At 42.1% G+C, this 25,901-nt stretch overlaps 1 protein-coding gene across 2 annotated transcripts; it reads right to left on the reverse strand.

Moving 5' to 3' along the window:
• Positions 1–504: 504 nt before the first annotated feature.
• gsta.1 (glutathione S-transferase, alpha tandem duplicate 1) lies at positions 505–25,170 on the reverse strand. Of its 2 annotated transcripts, XM_067984014.1 has the most exons (7): positions 25,066–25,151; positions 24,763–24,860; positions 16,718–16,769; positions 16,088–16,220; positions 6,550–6,691; positions 2,089–2,217; positions 505–1,012 (listed from the first exon to the last, which is right to left on the reverse strand). In XM_067984014.1, the coding sequence occupies exons 2-7, from the start codon at positions 24,844–24,846 to the stop codon at positions 890–892; spliced, it is 663 nt and encodes a 220-aa protein (XP_067840115.1). In that variant the 5' UTR covers positions 24,847–24,860; positions 25,066–25,151; the 3' UTR covers positions 505–889. The 2 variants fall into 2 exon arrangements, with proteins under 2 accessions (XP_067840115.1, XP_067840116.1); XM_067984015.1 differs by lacking the exons at positions 16,088–16,220; positions 16,718–16,769 and having other exon boundaries at positions 25,066–25,170.
• Positions 25,171–25,901: the final 731 nt, after the last annotated feature.

The raw sequence follows: 25,901 nt of genomic DNA on the forward strand, positions 1-25,901 counted from the left end.
ATCCTATCTTTTACCAAGACCTACTTGTCTACCACACTTGTCCTAGCTAACCTCTCATGGCTTCCCATTCCCTCGGTACATTGATTTCAAAACCCTCACCTCATTTACAAAGCCCATCATGGACTTGCCTCACCCTACCTTTGCAACCTTCAGCTCTAGAAAAATGTGTGTCCATGAATGTTCATGTGGATTAAGGAGTCGGTTTCTTTGAAGTTAACACGTTTGCATTCTGGGTCTCTGCATGACAGGGCAGAGTCCAGCAGCAGTACAGCAAAAGCACCTTTCAAGACTGAAAATGACCTTGTATCTGTGAGCTTTGTATTTGTTCCATGCAGTAGATTTTTCTTTTGTAAAATGGAGGGAAAATACTGTTTTCCAGAATACAGCTTGAGATTCTAACATCAGCATTTTTCAGAACAAAAGGGGAGGTAGAGAACTAGTACAGTATTCAATATCCAAAATAATTTGCTTTAGTGTCAGAAAATGATGTTGAGGATTGCGAAATGATAATGAAACAACAATTAATTATTTATTCTTAGTTTACAAGTTTTTTCCCCTTCCCATTTCACAATCATTTTTCTACACTTCAACTTGTAATTAGAAATGAATTTCTTTATAAATCACGGCACTTATGTTTTCTAAGTAAGCATAAAATTATTGTTCAGGTGATCAAAAATATTTATCAGCTGTTACTGTAGTTAGACATTTATAAAGTTATGTTTATGACGATTCCACCAGCATTTAGTAGAGCATTATTATGAAATATATTAGAACATCTTTACTATAAAATTATCTTTAAGCTTGGTGAGAAGGGGAATTAATTCAACAATTTTTGTAAACAGTTTAGAGGTGAGCATATCTTCTGCAACCCCTTTCACAAAATCCCCTCTCAATATCTGAGAACTTCTTTTGCAGTCTGAACATAGTGATCATCCGGTGGTGGCTTTCTGGGACTACCAGGTTGCAGGAACTTCTGAACCGCTGGGATTTTGCTGATCTTCGACTTGAAACTCTGGAAAGAATTATTAGAGCCCTCTAGTTAGGCAAAACTATTCACTAGTTCAATTATAGCAACACAAGCTGATCAACAAGACACATTGTGGGCATAGCTCAAACAGCCATTTCATTTGGAATCCCACTGCTTTGTAAGAAACAAGTCACAGTGTTGAAGGCAAAAGTAAAATTGCATGGGATACAGAATTATTAGTGATTAGGTAGATATATATGGGGCACAGAGATACTGTAATTCTTTTCATGTTACATTTTTTGGAATGCTTTACTCCATGTGGTTATTAAAGCATAGACTATAACAACATTTAAAATGGAACTTGATAAGTATTTGAAAAGCAAAAATATAAAGGAATGTGGAGAAAGAGCAGGAAAATGGGATTTAAGATTCTAGTGTAGTGGCACCAGCACAGGTGTCATGCACCAAATGGTTACCTCTTCTATTGTAAATGTGCCCATTACCTACATAGTTGCAGAAAACCTGTACACTCCTTTATTAAATGTCACTGCTGGGCAGCCTAATTAAGGTGTCTGACATTCTGGTGCCTTAGGCTACAAGAGATGAGAAATAGATTTTCCTCTGCAGTGTTCCTGGGAAAATCAACATTCCCCAGGTGCAGGATACAGACTGAGTCAGGTTCCTGCCTCCATTGGGCTGCTATGGGATTTCCCTAGGGGTCCCAAGCAGAGTAACTGGGCCTGCACCTGGTACTGGGAGAAGCCCACCAGAGGGGTGTCTGTCAAATGCAAGAACCTGACTCCAGACCCCCTAACAATGGAAGGGTCTGTGGGGCTTGCAGGGTCAGTCTGAAGAATTCCAAGAGACACAAGCTCACTCTTTCACTTCTGGCACAATAAGGCATTTAACGACATAAGCGATCTCAGGAAATTAAGACTTTCTTTCCACAATATTAATTCTATAGAGCAACGATATGAATCTGAATTTTATTTTATCTGGACAAAAACACAATAGGTTGCACAGACCTTTTCACATCTCATCTTATGTGCATTTTTTTTCTCTCATGTCCATTCTGCTCCGTCACACAATATAAACTTTTCGACTTATTATGTAAACCGTACCTGCAGCTGGGGGAACTCTGACAGAATGGAGGGACACAATTCTTCAACCATCAAGATAGCCTCTAACACATGAAGATCAGCAATGCTGAGCTGGTTACCAACCAGAAATCCACCATGTTTAATGAGGACCTACAAGACAAATTAATGCAGTTAGGATTTTATATTAAAGCTGCAAATAAAACCTGAAGTCTTGAGAGGTTTATTTCACCATATTAAAAACAAAGCTTGTTTTAGTCAGACAGCTGAGCAGCCTGCCTTGCTAAATTAGTTTGTGGCTTTGGGATGCAGAACAGAATTAGGAAAAACAGTGGCAGAAAGCAGAGACAATTCCCCAAACTGGTACCAGTTGGAGAACATTCCATCCCAAAACAGTATTCATTCCAAAATGGAATGTTATGGACATATTCCACGGAACGACGAGTCTGCGGAACATGCATTTTCTAATGAAGCTGTTGTCGAGGGTTACGCTGTCAACATCTGCACCGTACAGAGCCAGGAAGCTCCTAAATTCAATGCCCATGTTACCTGATCTCATTTGGGCAGAGGTAGATGCACTAAGATTGCTATGTGGCAACCCTTTCTGGAAGTACACATTTCTGGATGTCCGGTGTAAAACACTGGTCAGCCTACATTTGAAATTTGATTTGAAATACTGTGTGTAATTCTGGCTGCCGCAATTCATTTATATTTTGGAAAGCATCCAGAGAAGAGAAAATGTGTAAATGTAATTTTGAATCTGTCTACAATTTAAACACAAATACTAATCAGAGTAATTTATGATCTCACTACATAAAGACCAGAGGAAATCTTTCCACATATTTTTTCTATCTCAAAAAAACAAATCTAGTTAAACTCGAGTCAGCCTTGGCTTAGTGGTAACACTCTTGCCTCTGAGTCAGAAGGCTGTGATTTCAAGCCCGCCTCCAGAGAATTGAACACATAATCCAGGCTGACACTTCAGTGCAGTAGTCAGGGAGTGCTGCACTGTTGGTGATTCTGTCTTTCGGTTGAGACATTAATTCGAGGCCCTGTCTGCCCTCTCAGGTGAATGTAAAAGATCCCATGACACTATTTGAAGAAGAGCAAAGGAGTTTTCCCCGGTGTCCAGGCCAATATTTATCCCTCAACCAACATCACTAAAAACAGATTATCTGCTCATGTATCTCATTGCTGTTTGTGGGTCCTTGCTGTGCGCAAATTGTCTGCCGCATTTTCCTACATGACAACAATGACTATACTTCAAAAGTACTTCATTGGCTGTAAAGTGCTTTGGGATGTCCCGAGTGTTGGGCTTATATAGGATATTGTTATAAAACCCTATTGCCCTTATTGAGGTATTATAGGATATTATATTATCATACATCCTTTACCTCTAATACAATTTCGAGGAGTAGGGAAACACTGAAAAACGTCTGATTAATACTCTTTATTAAATCAAGTCAATAAGACATAACCCCTTATGTGCCTACCCTTACATTTATATAGAACCTTTTACTACCTCAGCGTAAGTTCTTTCTTTCCTTTCTTGAATCTGTTGATCCTGTTTTCTTCAATGGCTTTCATTGGTAACTTATTCTACAAGTAGAATTCTTCATAATGTGAACATCAAAGTCATACTGAAATTGATGACTTCTTACAGCATTAGGCCACAAAAATTATATCAATCCCCTGAACAAAGCCTGAACAGCAGATAAGAATATTAAATACTGGGCTAAATGAGTTATTGCTGCATCAGACACCTGTTGTATCTGTAGCTCGATATCCAGCAGATTAAAACCTCAAAGAAATCGGATGTTGTACCTCGAACACAACATCAAACTCTTAACTAATTTGCTGCGACTCCACAGAGTCAGTGAAGAACATAATTAATCCTGCTGTCAAACTTCAGTAGTCAACTGATCATAGCTGTGACGTCAGCCTGCAAAAACATTATCAACCACTTAAATAAATGAACAGCTTAATATCAGACTATAGTATTAGATTGGAATTATGAGTAGAAATTAAAGCATTAAACCGACAAAATATAAACATCTTTTCAGTCAAATGCTACACAATGTCACACAGATGAACAGAAATAATTGCAGCATGAAGCACCTTGGAAACTATCCCAAACTGAGCACAGCAGGGATAATTGTTGAACATACCATAATAAAATGAAATGATACTGATAACACCACACATAACGGAATATAGTGAGGTGTAACATTTAAACAACTTGAAGCCAGAATGCTCAAGATAGTTGGAGAATACAAAACAAGGAACAGGATAAGACCAGCCTATTAAAAGACATAAGAGGTGATAGAAAGTTCTCGTACACAAAGCCATCTTGATTTGTGAGAATTGGCATGCACAGACATCATTAAATGGAGAATGCAGCAAACTTGGCTTGCGGAGAGATCATTAAATGGAGAAAGCAGTGAACATTAAACAGGAATGAAACCTTGCAGCGATCCTACTGTGTTAGTATATCTTTCTGAATAGCCAAGTGAGCTGACAATTGCATCATGTTATAGCAAAGAGTCAGAAGTACAGTCTGGGAATGTGATGAAGATAAATGGATTAAAAAATTATTCTAATCGCTCCTTCCAAAGGATTGCCACACTTTCAAGCTGAATTGCCTCATTAGTGATTTAAAAAAATTATGGTGATCCCCATTCCACTGAGCTTCCAAGTTCACTCCTTTACTGCTTTTCACAGAGAAGAAGAATTATTCCCAAGCTGCTATCTTGCAGCTCCCATGGATTATCTTTTCCTCCATTCTCTAATTTTAGTGAAATAATAGACATGAATATTTATACTCTCATTAAGATTAGTAAGACAAATATAGTAGAACCTCTAATGTCCAGCTTGTATTGTCAGAAGCTTGAAATTCGGTGATTTGCTTTTTTTTTTATTCGTTCATGGGATGTGGACGTCGCTGGCGAGGCCGGCATTTATTGCCCATCCCTCATTGCCCTTGAGAAGGTGGTGGTGAGCCACCTTCTTGACCTGCTGCAGTCCGTGTGGTGACGGTTCTCCCACAGCGCTGTTAAGGAAGGGAGTTCTAGTATTTTGACCCAGCGAGGATGAAGGAACGGCGATATATTTCCAAGTCGGGATGGTGTGTGACTTGGAGGGGAACGTGCAGGTGGTGATGTTCCCATGTGCCTGCAGCTTTTGTCCTTCTAGGTGGTAGAGGTCGCGGGTTTGGGAGGTGCTGTCGAAGAAGCCTTGGTGAGTTGCTGCAGTGCATCCTGTGGATGGTACACACTGCAGCCACTGTGCGCCGGTGGTGAATGTTTAGGGTGGTGGATGGGGTGCCAATCAAGCAGGCTGCTTTGTCTTGGATGGTGTCGAGCTTCTTCAGTGTTGTTGGAGCTGCACTCATCCAGGCAAGTGGAGAGTACTCCATCACACTCCTGACTTGTGCCTTGTAGATGGTGGAAAGGCTTTGGGGAGTCAGGAGGAGAGTCACTCGCCGCAGAATACCCAGCCTCTGACCTGCTCGTAGCCACAGTATTTATATGGCTGGTCCAGTTAAGTTTCTGGTCAATGGTGACCCCCAGGATGTTGATGGTGGGGGATTTGGCGATGGTAATGCCGTTGAATGTCAAGGGGAGGTGGCTAGACTCTCTCTTGTTGGAGATGGTCATTGCCTGGCGCGAATGTTACTTGCCACTTATGAGCCCAAGCCTGGATGTTGTCCAGGTTTGGTGTGCCCTTGAAAGAAAAAGAGGGATTTGATGCTGCCACAAGGAATAATAAGGAAAAGGTACAATGTCCAAGTGGAAGCAGCTACCGTTGTTTGGGTTCCTAGTGTGGGAGCACAAGTCAAGCCTGGGACTTTCGTATTTGACAATACAGCATGCCAGCATAAATTTAGTCTCTGAGATCATGCACAAACCCACAAAACAGGGTACTCAATTCAAGTGTTTGCATAGTATTTTCTAGTCAACTAAAATGGCATATGTAAATTACCCTACAGTATACTGCTACTATGCTATCCCTTTTAGTATCATGAAGATACCCAAAAAGGTTTTAGAAAGCTTTAAAATCTTTCACAGAGCTCAAAATACATATACTAATTAACATACGCCAATGAGGTCTACCAACATATGTGGTTTAATATTATCCTATGAAGGGTCCCCTCTGAAACGTTAACCTATCTTTCTCACTCGCCTGCTGTGCATTTCCAGTATTTTCTGTTCTGGTCTCCTGACTATTCATTATTTTTGACGTGAAACCAATATATTTTTAGAATTGTGAATGGTAAGTAGTAAGTCTGAATTTACTCAGGATCCAAATTCTCACGGGTTTGGATGTTGTCTGAATGGCGATTAAATTCCACATTTATCACTCACTCTCACGCCCCTATAATTTCACATGTTGCTTGGTGGTAGTGTAAATCTTTTGTGCAGGACATTCAAAGTAAGCTTACGTTATCTTGTTTAACATTATTCTTCCGTTCTATCAGTTAAGTACCTTTTCAAATGCTGGAAAATATCTATTTTTAGCCTTTTTGTTTATCATTGCAAGATTGCTGTCCTTGTCTGCAGAAGGTTTGAATGGAAGAATAATCACAAGATCCATCAGGTCTCTGGCTCCATCTGCATACATGTCAATTCTGTGATGTAAAAGGTAAAAATAAGTCCAATTAGTTTCCATGTAATAATACTCACATATGACTGCAGTTAAAGAAGTTTACTGTTGTATTTTCTTTGGCATCAAACAAGGCTGCATCATTACAATGTATGTGCATCCTGTGTTGGTTTGCTTAAATAGGCTCAGGACCCCCAAACCTGTTATGATTGCATCCCAACTACATTATAGATAATCTTCTGAAATACACATATCACTATTGTAAGCAACAGTTGCTCAATGTGTAATACAACCTAAATTATCCATGCTCTCATTATCAATATTATTGATTATCCTTGAGAATTCTTGCCGATTATGGTGGCCATGAGAGTCGGGGCTGCCACTAGTTCTCTTTTTACACTGATCGAAGTTCGGCTGCTGCTGGCAAGAGGAGCTATTCCGCTACCACGCGGAACTATCAAATTTAAAATCAATAGAGAGCTTGCCTGTTGGACATGCACCTGTGCTAACCATCAGTTGGTATGGTAACCGGCCAATGGCATAGTGCCATCATGTTTCAGGATTTTTTGACCATTTTTCCAGAGGAGGAATTTGGAAAAAAAAATTCCTTTTAATGCTCCGGGGCCTCATTTAAATAAGTTAGACCTGACACCCGCCCAAACCTGGCGTCAATAATATGGCGCCGGCGTTCAGGAGCGAGCGAGTGCAGCAGGAATCCACTGCTGGGATCGTGTGGAATCCTCCAATCTCATTGGGTGCGACGGTTAAAATGAGGCCATTTGTTGGATAACCTTTTGATCTCTGTCTGTCTGTGAAGCAGGGGATAAGAGAGATATAAACACGTACAAGCCAGTCAGTCAGTGCTGCAAGAAGGTTACGAAAAGAACAGGCAACTGCAGGGAGAGGAGTTTCTGTCTGGACTGTAGGACAGAATGAAGAGAAGTTCTGCTATTTAAGTTTGTACACGGTGACCCGCTAAAATAGGGTAGCATAATGTTTTAATTATTTTTGTATTATTACGTGAAGATAAGTTTTATCAGCACATCTGGTCATGAGAGGCAGCGATACAGGGAAATACCGCTTGGAAAACTTGATTATCCGACAGTGAATATCTCCATAATGTGGTGAAAATCAAGGCCACAATATTTGTGTCAACATTTAGTTTTTTTTTCAATTAGATTTTTAGACATTTCTATAAATTCAAAAGAAAGCCTGAATTGGAACCAGTACCAAAACAATCCTGTGATTTGTATTGCTAACATTGCAAAACCGAGGTCTTTTTTTGGGCCAGATCAGATCTGCATAAAATATTAAGACCAGGGCATTTCTTGGGGCACTTACAGCCAGATTATCTGTGCCACCTGTAAGGTATAATATGGGCTGGTTTCCAACCAAGATCCCAAAGGTGAAAGGACATGATACCATCCAGATCCGAATATTGAACTACCCATTATATAACCAGTTCCACAATATTTCAGGTTGGTGGTGTGTGAAGTCAATTTTTTGTTAATTAATCTTAATACCTACAGATTTTTAGAACAACTTCAAGAAAAAAAAATAACCTTTGATGTGGAAAAAGAGAAAGCATTGACTTTTCTTTTAACTTTCTAAACTGAAACATTTTTCTAATATCTGCAAAAAAATGATTCATCTGATTTCTAATTTAGAATAAAAAGAGAACATTAGAATCGGGGAACATTTCTAAATTAATACATTTTTCTGGATAAACTGTAAACTAGACACATGAACAATTCTCTCAAAAATCCACCCACCCAAAATGGCTCTGACAACCATTAAAAACTAGTGAGTATAGAAATAGGAGGATAGAACAGATGAATGCGTGGCTAAAGAGTTGGTGCAGGAGGGAGGGTTTCAGTTTCCTGGATCACTGGGCCTGCTTCTGGGGAAGGTGAGACTTGTACAAGTCGGACGGGTTGCACCTGAACCAGAGCGGGACAAATATCCTTGCGGGGAGGTTTGCGAGCACTGTTGGAGGGGGTTTAAACTAACTTGGCAGGGGGATGGGATACAGAGTGGAGCTACAATAGGGGGTGATGTGCAGCCAAATATAGAGAAAAAAACAAGTCAGCTTGGAAGACAGGGCAAATATGTAAGGGCAAGGCTGGATGGCATCTATTTTAATGCAAGGAGTCTTGCGAATAAGGTGGATGAACTGAAGGTGTTGATAAACACATGGGAGTATGATATTGTTGCTGTCACAGAGACATGGTTGAGGGAGGGGCAAGACTGGCAGCTCAATATTCCGGGGTACAGAATCTTCAGGCGAGACAGAGGGGGAGGTATAAGAGGAGGGGGGGTCGCAATATTAATTAAAGAATCAATTACTGCCATAAGGAGGGATGATATATTAGCAGGTTCCTCTAATGAGGCCATATGGGTGGAGCTTAAAAACAAAAAGGGGGCAAGCACTTTGATGGGAGTGTACTATAGGCCCCCAAACAGTCAGGGGGAGATAGAGGAACAGATATGTAGGCAAATCTCAGAAAATTGTGCAAATAATAGGGTAATAATAGTGGGGGATTTCAACTTCCCCAATATTAACTGGGATACTCAGAGTGTAAAAGGCTTAGAGGGTACAAAATTCTTAACGTGCATCCAGGAGAGCTTTTTGAGCCAGCATGTAGAAAGTCCTACAAGAGAGGGGGCGGTACTGGACCTAATTCTAGGGAATGTGGCCGGCCAAGTGGAAGAAGTGCTAGTAGGTGAGCACTTTGGTGACAGTGACCATAATTCGGTGAGATTTAAGGTGGTCATGGAAAAGGACAGGGAGGGGCCGGAAATAAAGGTTCTAAATTGGGGGAAGGCCGATTTTAATAGGATAAGGCAGGATCTGGCAAAAATGGACTGGGATCAGCTGCTTGTAGGTAAATCTGCATCGGAGCAATGGGAGTCTTTCAGAAGGGAGATTGAGACCATACAATGGCAACATGTTCCCGTAAAGGTCAAGGGTGGTTCCAAGAACTCCAGGGAACCTTGGATGTCAGGGGATATACGAGAATGGATTAGGAAAAAAAGGAGGGCTTTTGGCAGATACAAAAGGCTAAAGACGGAGGAAGCCCTAGAGGAGTACAAAAAGTGCAGGGGGATACTTAAAAAAGAAATTAGGAGATCAAGGAGGGGCCATGAAATAACACTGGTGAGCAAAATAAAGGAAAATCCTAAGATGTTTTATAAGTATATTAAGGGTAAGAGGATAACTAGGGAAAAAATAGGGCCCATTAGGGACAAAAATGGCAATCTGTGTGTGGAGCCGGCAGATGTAGGAGGGGTTCTAAATGAATTTTTTGCATCTGTTTTCACTATGGAGAAGGACAATGTAGACATAGAAATACGGCAGGGGGACTGTGATATACTCGAACATATTAACATCGAGCGGGAGAAGGTATTGGCGGTTTTAGCAGGCCTAAAAATGGATAAATCCCCAGGCCCGGACGAAATGTATCCCAGGCTACTGTGTGAGGCAAAGGAGGAGATTGCGGGGGCTCTAACACATATATTCAGAACCTCTCTGGCCACAGGGGATGTGCCAGAGGACTGGAGAACCGCTAATGTAGTACCATTATTCAAGAAGGGGAGTAGGGAAAAACCGGGGAACTACATGCCAGTGAGCCTAACATCAGTGGTAGGAAAACTATTGGAAAAAATTCTGAAGGACAAAATTAGTCTCCACTTGGAGAAGCAAGGATTAATCAGGGATAGTCAACATGGCTTTGTCAAGGGAAGATCATGTCTGACTAATTTGATTGAATTTTTTGAGGGGGTGACTAGGCGTGTGGATGAGGGTAACGCAGTGGATGTGGTATACATGGATTTCAGTAAGGCCTTCGATAAAGTCCCGCACAGGAGACTGGTCAAGAAGGTACGAGCCCATGGAATCCAGGGTGCCTTGGCACTTTGGATACAAAACTGGCTTAGTGGCAGAAGGCAGAGGGTGATGGTCGAAGGTTGTTTCTGTGACAGGAAGCCTGTGGCCAGTGGGGTACCACAGGGATCGGTGCTGGGTCCCTTGCTGTTTGTGGTCTACATTAACGACTTGGATATGAATGTAAAATGTATGATCAGTAAGTTCGCTGATGATACAAAAATTGGTAGGGTGGTAAATAGCGAGGAGGATAGCCTCAGTCTGCAGGACGATATAGATGGGTTGGTCAGATGGGCGGAACAGTGGCAAATGGAATTTAACCCAGAAAAGTGCGAGGTGATGCACTTTGGAGGGACTAACAAGGCAAGGGAATACACAATGAATGGGAGGACCCTAGGCAAGACAGAGGGTCAGAGGGATCTTGGTGTGCAAGTTCACAGATCCCTGAAGGCGGCGGAACAGGTGGTAAAGAAGGCATATGGGATACTTGCCTTTGTTAGCCGAGGCATAGAATATAAGAGCAAGGAGGTTATGATGGAGCTGTATAAAACACTGGTTAGGCCACAGCTGGAGTACTGTGTGCAGTTCTGGTCGCCACACTACAGGAAGGATGTGATCGCTTTGGAGAGGGTGCAGAGGAGATTCACCAGGATGTTACCAGGGCTGGAGCGCTTCAGCTATGAAGAGAGACTGGGAAGATTGGGTTTGTTTTCCTTGGAGCAGAGGAGGCTGAGTGGGGACATGATTGAGGTGTACAAAATTATGAGGGGCACAGATAGGATGGATACGAAGGAGCTTTTTCCCTTCGTTGAGGGTTCTATAACAAGGGGGCATAGATTCAAGGTAAAAGGCGGGAGGTTTAGAGGGGATTTGAGGAAGAACTTTTTCACCCAGAGGGTGGTTGGAGTCTGGAACTCACTTGCTGAAAGGGTTGTGGAGGCAGGAACCCTCACAACATTCAAGAAGCATTTGGATGAGCACTTGAAATGCCATAGCATACAAGGCTACGGACCAAATGCTGGAATATGGGATTAGATTAGACAGGGCTTGATGGCCGGCGCGGACACGATGGGCTGAAGGGCCTCTATCCGTGCTGTATAACTCTATGACTCTAAAAACAAATGTAACAGCAGTAATCTTATGGATAAGCAAGCTATTTAACCTGGACAATGAGCTGAGGATTACAGGATATGACCACAAAACTCACAGGCCTTGAACTAGGTTAACGATTAGACACACAGGATAATGGATATATGGGAAGATTCCAGATAGGTAGTTGATTTGGTATCAGCTGGTACCTTTAAGAGATCTGGTTCAAAGTCAATCAGAAGGAGGAACTGAAGGTCATAGGGATATTAATAGCGCTATTAAACTTTTTCAGGGTGGATATTGGATAGAGGAACAGATTCTAGGAAGGTAGTTGATTTGGCATTTGCTGGTACCTTTAAAAGAGAGCTGGTTCAAAGTCAAAGTCAATCAGAAGGAGGAATTGAATGTCATAGGGATATTAATAGCACTATTAACCTTTTTCAGGGGAGGTTAGGGAAGGAATCTGATGATTCTAAAAGTAAGAGACCAACAGATGGTGTGTGAGGGAAGTCCATGATGGAACAATCATACATGGGCTTGTGGGGTTGAATGGCCTTTTCACATTCCAACTTGTTATACAACGCGCATAGAGCCGGCGCGGACTCAATGGGCCGAATGGCCTCCTTCCGTGCTGTAACCTTTCTATGATTCTAAGAACAGGATGCCAACATGCAGGTTCCCACCTGTAATTCCACACCAGTTGAGTTCACAGCCTTAACAGTACTGCCATGAGGGAGCAGGGAACATTATAGTTTTTAGTGATTTGTGTATCTGTACCCCCTGATTCCTCCGCTCCTCTACCCCGTTTAGACTCTTATTTTCCAAGAAGTACACGGCCTCCTTATTCGTCCTACCAAAATGTACCACCTCACACTTATCTACATTGAAATTACTTTGAAATGTAGTCACTGTTGTTACTTGGGCAAACACGGCAGTCACTTTCAACACATTAGAAACAGCAATAAAACGGATGATTGGTTAATCTATTTTTGGTGGTATTGTGATATTGCAGAGAAGGAATAACACTTCTCCTTTGTGGTGAAGTAAACTGCCAAAGGAAATAAGAAAGGAAACCAAAGCTGCAGCAATCTTTTGACCAGTTCTTTTCATGTTGTGTTCATAGACAGGTCTGAACTTATTATCTTGAAATGTTGCTAAGGAAGTAATTGGCACCACTTTTCAATGCTGAAATGCTATCTCTCAATTCATATATGCAACACAAAATTAAAGATTGAAAAACAGAACGTTATAGGAAGGTTATACAAAAATCAGGTAGTAGATTTTCATGTTGCAACATGGGGTTGTTATTTTATAATTAGATATAAAAATACTGGGATAGATTTGATGAATTTGCACTCCTGCTGATTTTAATGCTGACCTCCGTGCCCAAAGCCCCGCGATTCACTTCTGGTGCGCTAAACTCCGCACTAGGAGCACAAATTTGTAAAGTCTATCCTATTATCTTTAAAATAGTTGGTATGTTTGTTATTAATTGTAAGTAGAGGGGATTTATTAAGATTTTAAAGTGACAGGAATAAAGATTGAGATGTGAGTCTTACACGTCGGAAGAAAGAAATAGCAGAATATACTTAGTAAATTGTGTCATCTAGCTATGGGAGTAGCTGAAAGGGGACCGGGAGTCATAGTAGAGAAGTCACTGCAGCACAGAAATTAACAATGCAAAACAAAATTCTGAGCTGTATTGCCAAATCAATAGAGTACAAGCTTGACGCTGTCATGCTGAAGCTGCACAATGCCCTGGTCAGACCATACTTAGAATCATAGAATCATAGAATCATAGAAGTTACAACATGGAAACAGGCCCTTCGGCCCAACATGTCCATGTCGCCCAGTTTATACCACTAAGCTAGTCCCAATTGCCTGCACTTGGCCCATATCCCTCGATACCCATCTTCCCCATGTAACTGTCCAAATGCTTTTTAAAAGACAAAATTGTACCCGCCTCTACTACTGCCTCTGGCAGCTCGTTCCAGACACTCACCACCCTTTGAGTGAAAAAATTGCCCCTCTGGATCCTTTTGTATCTCTCCCCTCTCACCTTAAATCTGTGCCCCCTCGTTATAGACTCCCCTACCTTTGGGAAAAGATTTTGACTATCGACCTTATCTATGCCCCTCATTATTTTATAGACTTCTATAAGATCACCCCTTAACCTCCTACTCTCCAGGGAATAAAGTCCCAGTCTGTCTAACCTCTCCCTGTAAGTCAAACCATCAAGTCCCGGTAGCATCCTAGTAAATCTTTTCTGCACTCTTTCTAGTTTAATAATATCCTTTCTATAATAGGGTGACCAGAACTGTACACAGTACTCCAAGTGTGGCCTCACCAATGCCCTGTACAACTTCAACAAGACATCCCAACTCCTGCATTCAATGTTCTGACCAATGAAACCAAGCATGCTGAATGCCTTCTTCACCACCCTATCCACCTGTGACTCCACTTTCAAGGAGCTATGAATCTGTACTCCTAGATCTCTTTGTTCTATAACTCTCCCCAACGCCCTACCATTAACGGAGTAGGTCCTGGCCCGATTCGATCTACCAAAATGCATCACCTCACATTTATCTAAATTAAACTCCATCTGCCATTCATCGGCCCACTGGCCCAATTTATCAAGATCCCGTTGCAATCCTAGATAACCTTCTTCACTGTCCACAATGCCACCAATCTTGGTGTCATCTGCAAACTTACTAACCATGCCTCCTAAATTCTCATCCAAATCATTAATATAAATAACAAATAACAGCGGACCCAGCACCGATCCCTGAGGCACACCGCTGGACACAGGCATCCAGTTTGAAAAACAACCCTCGACAACCACCCTCTGTCTTCTGTCGTCAAGCCAATTTTGTATCCAATTGGCTACCTCACCTTGGATCCCATGAGATTTAACCTTATGTAACAACCTACCATGCGGTACCTTGTCAAATGCTTTGCTGAAGTCCATGTAGACCACGTCTACTGCACAGCCCTCATCTATCTTCTTGGTTACCCCTTCAAAAAACTCAATCAAATTCGTGAGACATGATTTTCCTCTCACAAAACCATGCTGACTGTTCCTAATTAGTCCCTGCCTCTCCAAATGCCTGTAGATTCTGTCCCTCAGAATACCCTCTAACAACTTACCCACTACAGATGTCAGGCTCACTGGTCTGTAGTTCCCAGGCTTTTCCCTGCCGCCCTTCTTAAACAAAGGCACAACATTTGCTACCCTCCAATCTTCAGGCACCTCACCTGTAGCGGTGGATGATTCAAATATCTCTGCTAGGGGACCCGCAATTTCCTCCCTAACCTCCCATAACGTCCTGGGATACATTTCATCAGGTCCCGGAGATTTATCTACCTTGATGCGCGTTAAGACTTCCAGCACCTCCCTCTCTGTAATATGTACACTCCTCAAGACATCACTATTTATTTCCCCAAGTTCCCTAACATCCATGCCTTTCTCAACCGTAAATACCGATGTGAAATATTCATTCAGGATCTCACCCATCTCTTGTGGTTCCGCACATAGATGACCTTGTTGATCCTTAAGAGGCCCTACTCTCTCCCTAGTTACCCTTTTGCCCTTTATGTATTTGTAGAAGCTCTTTGGATTCACCTTTGCCTGATCTGCCAAAGCAATCTTTTACTAGGTCTGATCACTGATACACAAGAGAAATTTACAAGTCCTGGAAGTGGTGCAGAGAGGACCAAGAATCTGATTCCAAGGGTGAGAGGGATGAGTTTTAAGGAAAGGCTGCAAAAGCTTGAACTCCACAGCCTTGGGAGGAGGCGAATAAGCAGGAATCTTAGAAAGATACTAAGCGGGGTGGAAAAGGTGAATTTAGACCAATATTTCAAGTTAAAGCACAACTGCAGAACAAGGAGACATAGTGTTACAAACTGATAAAAGACAAGTTCGGGACTGGTATCAGAAAGAATTTTACACAAATATTGACCAATAGTCAACTGGGTTGGAGATTGGAGGCAAAATTCTAGAGCCATTCACGAGGCAGTCCTAGCTGTGAGGACCATAGGTTTCTATAAAAGGATGAGCTAAATGCCTTAACAGCCTCCCTCATCAGTTCTTATCTTTGTGAGGATCTGCTATAGGATACTGTAAATACTATGCTAAGTCTGTCTTTGTAAAGACTAATGTTGCTCTATTATATTTCACTGTTTATGAACAGTTGCCTAAGATAGACAAATTGTTTCCAATTTATCCAGTCAACTCCTTCAACTTTAACATCCAACTGAACCATTGCTTTCACTTTAATGTTAATCCAAAGGACGGCAGCTCCAACAATATAGCGTTCCCTCAGTACTGTACAAGGTTATCGGCCTACATTATATGCTCAAGAGCAAGATTAATAGTATCGTTCTGTTTTCACTTGAACAACATCAAATTCTCAAATTAAAAGGTAGAATTGGACTAGTCTGACATACAGTGCTCTTTCCCGGATATCTTTTCCATAAAGATTGTATTTTGCCGCTATGTAGTTCAAAATAGCTCTACTCTGGACCAATTTCATTCCATCAATTTCCACCAATGGCAACTGTTCAAATAATAGAGCTCCATCTGTTGAGAGGGACAAAAACAAATACATTTTGGGACCAATTTTTGACATAAAAAGTTATAAACATTCCAAAAATAATGCATTAAGTTTGCAGAAAATGATTTTTTATTAAAAAAATACTAGCATTAGAAAAGAATTACAGGCAAGATAAAATGTTGAAAGTACCAAATGTAAATTATGTAAAAGAAACGCTCTTGACAACGGGGTAGATTTTCGTCTGGGTCCGTTTTCAGGTCCGGACTCGGTGTGCAACCGAAGAAGGAGGCCCGAGGATCACTAGAAATTGGTCTGTCTTTGTAGAGACTAAATTTGCCCGGTCGCCCGGGACGCTTAACAAAAAAGGGCCACACGAATTTAGCAGCGGGACCAACATCTGCGCAGATTGAGCGCAGGTCGCCCGACTGCTAAATTGATCTGATTTGTGCCTGTTTTATGCTCGAAAAATGGGTCCAACGCATACCAATTTCTACCCCATTAACTTTTAGTAGAGTCTTAATACCTTTCAGTAGTTTTTCATACTGTTCCCTGGTCTCAAGGTATTCTTCCTCAAACTGAAAAATAGAATCAGCACAAGATACTTGGTAAAATGTCTCAAACATGCAGGTCGTCAGTTTTGTTTCCTGAGCTGTTTGAATGTATAGTGAGCATTATGAATTTTATAGCCAAACATCTAAAACTGTCAAAAGTTTGTTGATAAAAGGTTATCTAACATTTGCCGTTACGCTGAAATCTGGAAGCTGTACAGCGTATGGCCTAATCATGAGCTTCTTCAATTATTAACCAATTCATTGTGTGGACTTCATAGAATCATTTATCCCTCTAATATGACTTGTGTAACAAGTGCAGAAAAACAAATTAAGAGTTCACTTTTTCCTGTCGTCTATTTATGCTCTACTGGGGGTGGGGGGGGGGGGGGGGCGGGGGTTAATTTTAACTTTGGGTGATGGTGTAAAATGTGTGATACCGAACTAACCGCCCATTATGGTCCATGCCTGGTTTTCCTTTCCGGTTACTTCAATGGAAAGGAGAGATGTATAATGGGCGGCCGATCCAAAGTTGCCCATTTAACATGATCGCCAAAGGTTAAAATTATCCTCATTACATCTCAGCTAGTGTCCAAACAATTTTGGATTGCCCGCCGCATTGTCTTCCCCAGTCCTTCCTCCAAGGCTCCCTGATTCCCATTGTGAGTTAATTCACAGATAGCTGGAGTGGACTTCCACATCCTTCCTCCTACCTGTGAAGTTTGGCCAGTGCAACACGAGGATCCTCTGTCTGATGGCCAATGCTGCTCTAGCCAAAGATGGGAGTGGAGTGCATAGTAGGGGAAGGACATTGGTGGGGGTGTGCGGGGAGAAAGTGGCAGGGCGTCGTCTGAATTGCAGATTGAACACCCAAGTGTTTGATGTTTCCTGTTACATAGGAACATGAGTAGGCCATTCAGCCCCTCGTGCCTGCTCCGCCATTTGATAAGATCATGGCTGATCTGTGATCTAACTCCATATACCTGCCTTTGGCCCATATCCCTTAATACCTTTGGTTGCCAAAAAGCTATCTATCTCAGATTTAAATTTAGCAATTGAGCAAGTATTAGTTGCCGTTTGCGGAAGAGAGTTCCAAACTTCTACCACCCTTTGTGTGTAGAAATGTTTTCTAATCTCACTCCTGAAAGGTCTGGCTCTAATTTTTAGACTGTGGCCCCTACTCCTAGAATCCCCAACCAGCGGAAATAGTTTCTCTCTATCCACCCGATCCGTTCCCCCTAATATCTTATAAACTTCGATCAGATCACCCCTTAACCTTCGAAACTCCAAAGAATACAACCCCAATTTGTGTAATCTCTCTTCGTAACTTAACCCTTGAAGTCCGGCTATCATTCTAGTAAACCTACGCTGCACTCCCTCCAAGGCCAATACGTCCTTCCGAAGGTGCGGTGCCCAGAACTGCTCATAGTACTTCAGGTGTGGTCTAACCATGGTTTTGTATAGCTGCAGCATAACTTCTGCTCCCTTGTACTCTAGTCCTCTAGATATAAAGGCCAGCATTCCATTAGCCTTCTTGATTATTTTCTGCACCTGTTCATGACACTTCAATGATCCATGTACCTGAACCCCTAAGTCCCTTTGGACATCCACTATTTTTAACTTTTTACCATTTAGAAAGTACCCTGTTCTATCCTTTTTTGATCCAAAGTGGATGACCTCACATTTGTCTACATTGAATTCCATTTGCCACAGTTTTGCCCATTCACCTAATCTATCAATATCGCTTTGTAATTTTATGTTTTCATCTACATTGCTTACAATGCCACCAATCTTTGTGTCATCGGCAAACTTAGATATGAGACTTTCTATGCCTTCATCTAAGTCGTTAATAAATATTGTGAATTCAGGCTCTTTCCCAACATGTTATTTATGCTCCATGCAACATTCGATAAGCACACCCTGACCAACTGTGGCGTGCACTGCAATCGATGCCACCCATTTCGTGCTGGAACCTGGCACTACTCATATTTCTCTCCCGTTATCTCACGATCTAGCTTTTGTTAATCTAACAAAGACCATGAAATATTAACTCACTCTAATTGGTTCAGTTCAATACGCTGTTGACAAAGGGAGTTCACAATCTTCTGTAGTCGCAATGCTGACTTGAAACTTATGGAGTCAAAAAAAATTGATTGTGAGCTTCCGTTATTGTCTACTAGGAACGGAACCAATTAAAGCACGGTAATATTTAATGGGAGCGATATGATCAGGATTTTTTTTAAAAGAAAAATAAAATATTTACTTTGAAATTAAAGAATTGCTTTCGCAACCCAACTTCCCAACATGGGTCTGATTGGATCGCAATCAGGAGCAAGAATTATGGTTGATTTTTCTCCTCCTGAGCCCAGGAACACAGAGACCAATTGGAGTGTCTGCTTCTGCTGCTCCAGCTAATTCAGTAGAGAACCTCACCATAAGGCTCGGTCCCCACACCAGGCAGTGTGTTTACCCTTTGCTTTTAAAAAAATTAATTCAAATATGTGTTAACTCTTCCATTTTAGGACACTTTCTTTTCTTGTAGGTGACAGATGCCATGGCAACCAGTCCAATTCACAGTCAATAGAAAGACCTGCATTTATATAGCGCCTTTCATGACCTCAGGATGTCCCAAAGCGCTTTACAGCGAATGAGGCAGTAACGTAGGAAACGCAGCAGCCAATTTGCACGCAGCAAGGTCCCACAAACAGCAATGTGATAATGACCAGATAACCTGTTGTAGTGATGTGGGTTGGGGGATAAATATTGGCTAGGACACCGGGGAGAACTCCCAAGCTCTTCTTCGAAATAGCACCATGGGATATTTTACGTCCACCTGAGAAGGCAGACAGGGCCTTGTCTAACGTCTCATCCGAAAGAAGGCACTTCCGACAGTGCAGCACTCCCTCAGTACTGTACTGGAGTGTCAGCCTAGATTTCGTGCTCAAGTCTCATAAATCAGCCCCACAGAGCCTTGTCTCACTACTGTGACAAAGAACACAGATGACCAGAGTGATTTAAAGACCCTAGGGCTGATAGTGAAAGATTCATCTCACTTCCATTGAAGCGAAGGCCAGCTTTTTATTTTAAAATAGAAGCCTCCGGTTATTTCTCAACAGGTGATAGAACTAATTAATACTACATTCACCAGAGTAGAATAGGAATGTGGGTAGCAGCTTCATCACTGTGAGGAGAGACATCTCTTAGGTCAGGCCTGAAACAAAGCTGTTAGTGTCATATTTTGAGTCTTTGGCCTTCATTTCAGAAGATCTCCTGATGGGTTAGCCAATACAGATAATGGCCTAGAAATTGGATCGTGCCCTAATGAGGCTGGCGGTCAGTGGATGTGCCGGCTTCATTTGTTTAACTGTCGAGCCGTGGGTGCATGTTGCGGCCCCAGAGGTAGCTCGCCGGTCCTCGGGGGTGGGGGGGCTGCAAGATTGGCCGGCTTAGGTCCTCAAGAGAGTCTGGGTGTGCGGCTGGCAGTGGCCCGTGGAATTAATGTGGAGTCAGTCGGGTTCTGACAGGGGCCCTGAGTCAAGGGGGGGAAAGATTGGTGTGTGCTAGTCTGCGGTTTAATACAGATGAGGTCCGAGGCCCACTTTTGAACAGGCCTAGGGCTGACGTCTTGGGGCCTGCGCTGCAATGCATTTCGTGCTGTAAACTGGCACTACTCAAAATTCTCCCCCGTTATCTCAAGGTCCAGCTGTTATTAATCTGACAAAGACCACGCCATGCTTTCATCAAATATTAACTCACTCTAATTGGTTCAGTTCAATGTGCTGTTGACAAAGGGAGTTCACAATCTTCTGTAGTCGCAATGCTGACTTGAAATTTATGGAGTCAAAAAAAATTGATTGTGAGCTTCCTTAATTTTGAATTTGGAATGGAACCAGTTAATATTTAATGGGAGTGATATGATCAGCAGTTATTTAAAAAAATATATTTACTTTGAAATTAAAGAATTGCTTTTGCAACCCAGCTGACTTCCCATCATGGGTCTGATTGGATCGCAATCAGGAGCAAGAATTATGGTTGATTTTTCTCCTCCTGAGCCCAGGAACACAGAGACCAATTGGAGTGTCTGCTTCTGCTGCTCCAGCTAATTCAGTAGAGAACCTCACCATAAGGCTCGGTCCCCACACCAGGCAGTGTGTTCACCATCTTTTAAAACAAATTAATTCAAATGGGTCTTATTTCTTTCATTTTAGGACATTTTCTTTTCTTGTAGGTGATAGGTGTCATAGCAACCAGTGCAATGAGCACAATTCACATATGAACATTCAATAGAAAGAAAGATCTGCATTTATATAGCGCCTTTCACGACCTTAAGATGTCTCACAGCTCTTTACAGCAAATGAAGCTGTAATGTAGGAAACTTGGCAGCCAATTTGCACACAGCAAGGTCACACAAAACAGCAAGGTCACACAAAACAGCAAGGTCACACAAAACAGCAAGGTCACACAAAACAGCAAGGTCACACAAAACAGCAAGGTCACACAAAACAGCAAGGTCACAATGACCGGATAATCTGTTTTAGTAATGTCGGTTGAGGGATAAATATTGACCAGGGGGAGAACTCCAATGCTCTTCTTCGAAATAGTGTCATGGGATATTTTATGTCTACCTGAGAGGGAAGACAGGGCCTTGATTTAAATTCTCACCCAAATGACAACACTTCCAACAGTGCAGCACTCCCTCAGTACTGTAGAGCGTCAGGCTAGATTTTGTGCTCAAGTCTCACATATCAACCCCACAGAGCCTTGTCTCACCACTGTGACAAAGAACACCGAGTACCAGAGTGATTTAAAGACCCTAGGGCTGATAGTGAACGATACATCTCACTTCCATTGAAGCAGAGGCCAGCTTTTCTTTTTTAACAGAAGCCTCCGGTTATTTCTCAACAGGTGAAAGAAATAATTAATATTACATTCACCAGAGGACAATAGGAACGTGGATAGCAGCTTCATCACTGTGAGGAGAGATGTTTCTTAGGTCAGGCCTGGAACAAAGCCTTTAGTGTCACATTTTAAGGCCTTTATTTCAGAAGATCTCCTGATGGGTTAGCTAATATAGGTAATGGCCTAGAAATTGGATCGTGCCCTAATGAGGCTGGCGGTCAATGGGTCTGCCGGCTTCATTTGTTTAACTGTCGAGCCGTGAGTGCCTGTTGCAGCCCCAGAGGCAGCTCACCGGTCCTTGGAGGGTGGGTGGGTGGTGGCGGGAAGATCGACCGGCTCAGGTCCTCCAGAGAGTCTGGGTGTGACCCCACACCCATTTCGTGCTGTAAACTGGCACTACTCAAATTTCTCCCCCGTTATCTCAAGGTCCAGCTGTTATTAATCTGACAAAGACCACGCCGTGCTTTCATCAAATATTAACTCACTCTAATTGGTTCAGTTCAATGTGCTGTTGACAAAGGGAGTTCACAATCTTCTGTAGTCGCAATGCTGACTGGATTAAAAAATAAATGATTGCGACCTTCCTTTATTTTGTACTCGGAACGGAACCAGTTAATATTTAATGGGAACGATATGATCAGGGGTTGTGTTTTAAAAAAGAAAAATTAAGTATTTAATTTGAAATTAAAGAATTGCTTTTGCAACCCAGCTGACTTCCCATCATGGGTCTGATTGGATCGCAATCAGGAGCAAGAATTATGGTTGATTTTTCTCCTCCTGAGCCCAGGAACACAGAGACCAATTGGAGTGTCTGCTTCTGCTGCTCCAGCTAATTCAGTAGAGAACCTCACCATAAGGCTCGGTCCCCACACCAGGCAGTGTGTTCACCATCTTCTTAAAACAAATTAATTCAAATGGGTCTTATCTCTTCCATTTTAGGACATTTTCTTTTCTTGGAGGTGATAGGTGTCATGGCAACCAGCACAATGCACAGAGTCAATAAAAAGAAAGACTTGCATTTATAGAATCATAGAATGGTTACAGCACGGAAGGAGGCCATTCGGCCCATCGAGTCGATACTGGCTATCCAGCTAGTCCCACTCCCCTGCCCTATCCCCGTATCCCTGCAATTTTTTTCCCTTCAAGTACTTATTCAATTCCCTTTTGAAGGCCATGATTGAATCTGCCTCCACCACTCCCTCAGGCAGTGCATTCCAGATCACAACCACCTCGCTGTATAAAAAAGTTTTTTCTCATGTCGTCTTTGGTTCTTTAGCCAATCAGCTTAAATCTATGTCCTCTGGTTCTTGACCCCTCTGCCAATGGGAACAGTTTCTCTCTATCTACTCTGTCCAGGCCCTTCGTGATTTTGAACACCTCTATCAAATCTCCTCTCAGCCTTCTCTGCTCTAAAGGAGAACAACCACAGCTTCTCCAGTCTATCCATGTAACTAAAGTCCCTCATCCCTGGAATCATTCTAGTAAATCTCTTCTGCACCCTCTCTAACGGCCTTCACATCTTTCCTAAAGTGTGGTGCCCAGAACTGGACACAATACTCCAGTTGTGGCCGAACCAGTGTTTTATAAAGGTTCATCATAACCTCCTTGCTTATGCCTCTATTTATAAAGCCTGGATCCTGTATGCTTTCTTAACTGCTTTCTCAACCTGCCACCTTCAACGATTTGTGCACATATTCCCCCAGATCTCTCTGTTCCATTTTAGAATTGTACCCTTTAGTTTATGTTGCCTCTCCTCGTTCTTCCTACCGAAATGTATCACTTCATACTTTTCTGCGCTGAATTTCATCTGCAACATGTCCGCCCATTCCACCAGCCTGTCTATCACTATCCTCCTCACTGTTCCAAGTTTTGTGTCAAGGAGCAAGAATTATGGCTGATTCTTCTCCTCCCTAGCCCAGGAACATGGAGACCAATTGTAGTGTCTGCTTCTGCTGCTCCAGCTCACTCAGCACAGAACCTCACCATATGGCTCGGTCCCCACACCTTTTTTTTAAATAAAAATTCAAATGCATCTTATCTCTTCCATTTTAGGACACCTTCTTTTCTTGTGACAGATGTCATAGCAACCAGTGCAATTCACAGTCAATAGAAAGACTTGCACTTATATAGCGCCTTTCACAACCTCAAGATGTCCCAAAGCGCTTTACGGCCAATGAAGCTGTAATGTAGGAAACACGGCAGCCAATTTGCACACTGCAAGGTCCCACAAACAGTAATGTGAAAATGACCAGATAATCTGTTTTAGTGATATTGGTTGAGGGATGAATATTGGCTAGGACACAGAGAGCGGTCCCATGCTCTTCTTTGAAATAATGCCATGGGATATTTTACATCTACCCGAGAGGGCAGACAGAGCATCGGTTTAAGACGGCATTTCCGACAGTGCGGCACTCCCTCAATACTGTACTAGAGTGTCAGCCTAGATTTTGTGCTGAAGTCTCCAGAGAGACTTCGCCCCATAATCTGCTGACTCTGAGTCCAGAATGCTACCACTGAGCCACAGCTAACATCTGATGCACGATGACACCTATACTGAAGGATTAATAATTGTGCCATAATCACTGCACATGTACCTAAGTATTAATCCACAGTTGATGACTGGAAATAACAGAATATATCATACATTTTTAATTACTGGAATATTGATGGTAGGAGTATTATTAGCAATCCTACCACCAATGTCAATTAAGACATGCAACTCCTTAAATGTCAGCTGTGACCAACTAAAAACTGTACTCTAGAGCAAAGTTTATGACCAGGTACTGCCAGGGGAGGTCTGAGAGGTCATCTGGTTTCTGAATTTTTTTATGGTTTAGCGTGTTAATGCTGTATATACTGAATAAAAATGCTAACATTGCTTTTGGAATATGGGAATATATTAATACTTGCATGAGATTCTACAAAAAGTTTTAAAACCATTACTATAGAGGCACAAATTGTAGTTACTCTAATCTAAAGTGTGCCCAGTCCCTTACTCGCTCATAACTTAAGTTTTGGTGGTTATGAACCAGTAATTTCATGTACATTTCTAACCTGGATTCTTAAGTACAGGAATTATACAATGCATTAAAGATAAACTTCAGTTCTTCTTATACTCAACCTCAATGCCGGCAGCTGCCAAAAGCCAGCGAACAGATTCCATCTTTCCTCTTCCATTAAAATAATAGAGCTTGGGCTTGGACATATTGATATGCTTTTCTGGAAAGGAAAAAAAAATAAGCAACATGTAACCAGTTCCGCAATTTGGGATATTAAAGCCAAATACAACACAGGAACCTTGCAAAAGTGTAACGCGTTTCGCTAAGCAGCAAAAGAAAAAAAGTGTACTTTAAAAAGTAACAAAACTCTGAGCTAACATTTCATCTGCAAATGCTCTTTCTAATTTCAGTAATACTGTACTCACTGGATCACAGTCTCTGAACCTTCTCCCCTCCAGAACCGAGACACAAATGTTACAATCTAAACTCGCTCCAGGAGAGAAGGGGATGATTCCACCCAATAGCAGCCGACTGCTGATTTGCATAGTCTCAGTGGCCGACGGGAGTGAGTCCTCTCGGCTCGCTACCACAACCGAAAAGAGTTGCGGCAGCTGGTGGTTTATATACCAAGCAGCGCGCCTCTACTTCTCGGGTGTGAGGGCGATCTGGCTGCGACATCTGTCACCCCATTGATCGCTAGGGTTGATTCGGCTGATCTGGCTGGCTAGGCGGGTGTCCCCCTTCCCTCACAGCTCCATGTGCGTCCCTCCCGAAGCTCAGCGCTCGGTCGCAGAGGATGACCCCCTAGAAGAGGACCGCTCCGCCGGTCTAGGGTATATGACGTAGCTACTCCCCTGCTAGACTAAACCTCCAAGACCATTTGTAGGATCACGTAGGGAAGTCAAGCTCCAAGACTTCAGACACATCCAAGTAAGGCACTGCACGTGGCAGTCTGCCGTTCTTTTCACGTTTTAGTGCAAGTTATTTTTCTTAATTCGGATCCGATGAATCAAATGCATTATTTTCAATCATTTTATAAAATTATTGCTTTGCAAAAACACTTCCCCCCCCTCCACTGGGGCAGATTGTGAAATAACTTTAAATAAATCAAATTTATGTTACAATTTTATGTAATTTTATACATTTTTTGAAATGATTGAAAGTGACACTAAACACAGTAAACGAAACTCAAATCACACCATAAATGAAAATTAAATTAGAACTAAATGCTTCAAAATATACTGTATTACACACAGTTAGG

This window comes from Heptranchias perlo, chromosome 5, assembly GCF_035084215.1.
Source record: "Heptranchias perlo isolate sHepPer1 chromosome 5, sHepPer1.hap1, whole genome shotgun sequence".
NCBI lineage: Eukaryota > Metazoa > Chordata > Chondrichthyes > Hexanchiformes > Hexanchidae > Heptranchias > Heptranchias perlo.

What these genes read in the sequence shown, in the direction of transcription:
- gsta.1 (XM_067984014.1), bottom strand. Translation starts at nt 24,846, where the DNA reads ATGTCCAAGCCCAAGCTCTATTATTTTAATGGAAGAGGAAAGATGGAA. An exon ending in GATATCCGGGAAAGAGCACT is followed by an intron (nt 6,692 to 16,087) that starts GTATGTCAGACT and finishes TTTACATCACAG; the next exon opens with AATTGACATGTATGCAGATG. An exon ending in CAGAGTTCCCCCAGCTGCAG is followed by an intron (nt 1,013 to 2,088) that starts GTACGGTTTACA and finishes AATTCTTTCCAG; the next exon opens with AGTTTCAAGTCGAAGATCAG.